The sequence below is a fragment of the Etheostoma cragini genome, chromosome 19 (genome assembly GCF_013103735.1).
Source record: "Etheostoma cragini isolate CJK2018 chromosome 19, CSU_Ecrag_1.0, whole genome shotgun sequence".
Classification (NCBI taxonomy): domain Eukaryota; kingdom Metazoa; phylum Chordata; class Actinopteri; order Perciformes; family Percidae; genus Etheostoma; species Etheostoma cragini.
In genome coordinates this window covers 455,319-458,342 of record NC_048425.1, presented here as the reverse complement: position 1 = coordinate 458,342, position 3,024 = coordinate 455,319, and the positions used below count along the sequence as shown (strand labels likewise).

Here is a 3,024-nt window from a genome sequence, read left to right as displayed (position 1 = left end):
TGCTCTATCTCTAAATTATAGAGAGGTCTAGACCTGCTCTATCTCTAAATTATAGAGAGGTCTAGACCTGCTCTATCTGTAAAGTATAGAGCGGTCTAGACCTGCTATCTGTAAATTATAGAGAGGTCTAGACCTGCTCCATCTGTAGATTATAGAGAGGTCTAGACCTGCTATCTGTAAATTATAGAGAGGTCTAGACCTGCTCCATCTGTAGATTATAGAGAGGTCTAGACCTGCTCTATCTGTAGATTATAGAGAGGTCTAGACCTGCTCTATCTGTAGATTATAGAGAGGGGTAGACCTGCTCTATCTGTAAATTATAGAGAGGTCTAGACCTGCTCTATCTGTAGATTATAGAGCGGTCTAGACCCGCTCTATCTGTAGATTATAGAGAGGTCTAGACCTGCTCTATCTGTAGATTATAGAGAGGTCTAGACCTGCTCTATCTGTAGATTATAGAGAGGTCTAGACCTGCTCTATCTGTAGATTATAGAGCGGTCTAGACCTGCTCTATCTGTAAATTATAGAGAGGTCTAGACCTGCTCTATCTGTAGATGATATTGTTTTGGGTTGAATCTTAACGAGACTGGTTCTGTGGCTTTCAGGACTGCTTTGAAGATGCCTACGACCGGATACCTGCGTGAGTACACACACACACACACACACACACACACACATAAACACACCCATCTGGTGTGAAGGGAAGTGAGTCACTTCCTGTCAGCTTCCTGTCTCTTTCTGTGACCTTCCATTTCAGTTACTTCTTCTGTTGATGCGGGTGTGTGTGTGTGTGTGTGTGTGTGTGTGTCTCTCTTTCCCTCCCTCTGTGTGTGTGTGTGTGTGTGTGTGTGTGTCTCTCTTTCCCTCCCTCTGTGTGTTTGTGTGTGTGTGTCTCTCTCTTTCCCTCCCTCTGTGTGTGTGTGTGTGTGTGTGTGTGTGCAGGACTTGTCAGATGGACCTGCAGACAGCCATCCAGGAGACTCAGTGTGCTCTCAATCTTGTCCTCAACAACAAGTTCTCCGAAGCCCTTGACCTTCTCAAACCATGGTAACCACGGCAACATGTCTTGTGTGTGTGTGTGTGTGTTTGTGTGTGTGTTCGCATTTGCACACTGCAGTGTATTGGCGTGTGTGAGATTGTGAAACGAAGGTTTCCACTTGTTTGTGTGAAATCCACCTTGTTTAAATGATTTCATGGAGAAGCACTACACTACACACAATCCTAAGGATGCATTCCACCTGAACATGCTGAACACGCTGAACACCCGAAGACCTGAACACCTTAAACACCTTAAACACGCTGAACACCTGAACACGCCAAACACGCGAACACCTGAACCCCTGAACACCTTAAACACCCTAAACAGGCTGAACACCTGAACACCTTAAAAGGGCTGAACACCTGAACACGCTGAACACGCTGAACACCTGAACACCCTGTGTGTGTGTGTGTGTGTGTGTGTGTGTGTGTGTGTGTGTGTGTGTGTGTGTGTGTGTGTGTGTGTGTGTGTGTGTGTGTGTGTGTGTGTGTGTGTGTGTGTGTGTGTGTGTGTGTGTGTGTAGGTGGAGGGACAGCATGTACCATGCCCTGGGCTACAGCAGCATCCTGGTGATGCAGGCCACCATGACCTTCGAGCACAGAGACATCCAGGCTGCCATGGCAACCATCAAGGAGGCGTTGCAGACCTGTCAGAGGTGAGAGGTCAAAGGTTACCGTTCCCCTTCAGGATAAAATCTCTGGGGATCTTCTGAACTTTGCACTATTTTAATTTATCACGTATTTCGGTTCTTGACCAAATATCTGTATCAAACGACAACTGTTATTAGCATTGGTATGGGCTAGCATGTCAGTATGTGCTAGCATGTCAGTATGTGCTAGCATGTCAGTATGGGCTAGCATGTCAGTATGTGCTAGCATGTCAGTATGGACTAGCATGTCGGTATGGACTAGCATGTCAGTATGGGCTAGCATGTCAGTATGGGCTAGCATGTTAGTATGGGCTAGCATGTTAGTATGGGCTAGCATGTTACTATGTGCTAGCATGTCAGTATGGGCTAGCATGTCAGTGTGTGCTAGCATATCAGTATGGGCTAGCATGTCAGTATGTGCTAGCATATCAGTATGGGCTAGCATGTCAGTGTGTGCTAGCATGTCAGTATGTGCTAGCATGTCAGTATGTGCTAGCATGTCAGTATGTGCTAGCATATCAGTATGTGCTAGCATATCAGTATGGGCTAGCATGTCAGTGTGTGCTAGCATGTCAGTATGGGCTAGCATGTCAGTGTGTGCTAGCATGTTTGTATGGGCTAGCATGTTAGTATGTTAGCATGCTAGCATGTGCAGATCATAAATAACATGTGGTGACCAGGTTGTAGGTGTTTTTTAATACTTAAAATAATAAAAACGAATACATGAGGAGGTGTCTTCATGATCCAAGTTCTCAACCCAGCCGGTCTGTGCAGGTTCAGGAAGAAGAGCTCGGTGGTCGGCTCCCTGTCCAGTCTCATCAGCAGGCAGTCCAAACTGCAGGAAGGTACGTAGACTCAAGCCCCGCCCCCCTGCACAGTTTGATTGACAGCTGAGGTCTGCAGGAAGTGCAGCAGGAAGTGACCGTGCCGCTGGGTTGTGTGTTTGCAGAGGAGATGCACGCGGAGATCTGCTACGCTGAGTGTCTGCTGCAGAAAGCCACGCTGACCTTTGTACAGGTCTGACTGACTGTGTGTGTGTGTGTCTGACTGTGTGTCTGTCTCTGTGTGTGTGTGTGTGTCTAACTGTGTGTCTGTCTGTCTGTGTGTGTGTCTGTGTGTGTGTGTCTGTCTGTCTGTCTGTGTGTCTGTCTGTCTGTGTGTGTGTCTGTCTGTGTCTGTCTGTGTGTGTGTGTGTCTGTGTGTGTGTGTGTGTGTGTGTCTGTCTGTGTGTGTGCCTTCCTGTGTGTCTGTCTGTGTGTCTGTGTGTGTGTGCGTGTGTCTGTCTGTTTGTCTGTGTGTGTGTGTGTGTGCGTGTCTGTGTGTGTGTGCGTGTCTG

General features: G+C 47.3%; 1 protein-coding gene across 1 annotated transcript in view; it reads left to right on the top strand.

Annotated features, from left to right (window-relative positions):
- Positions 1–3,024, top strand: part of LOC117935160 (tetratricopeptide repeat protein 39B-like) — a 5,611-nt gene that overhangs the window by 254 nt on the left and 2,333 nt on the right. The window contains exons 2-6 of the mRNA XM_034857299.1: positions 606–640; positions 943–1,047; positions 1,563–1,694; positions 2,463–2,533; positions 2,638–2,705. Coding sequence (XP_034713190.1) covers positions 953–1,047; positions 1,563–1,694; positions 2,463–2,533; positions 2,638–2,705 — 366 coding nt within the window. The 5' untranslated portion in view covers positions 606–640; positions 943–952. The remainder of the gene's footprint in view (positions 1–605; positions 641–942; positions 1,048–1,562; positions 1,695–2,462; positions 2,534–2,637; positions 2,706–3,024) is intronic.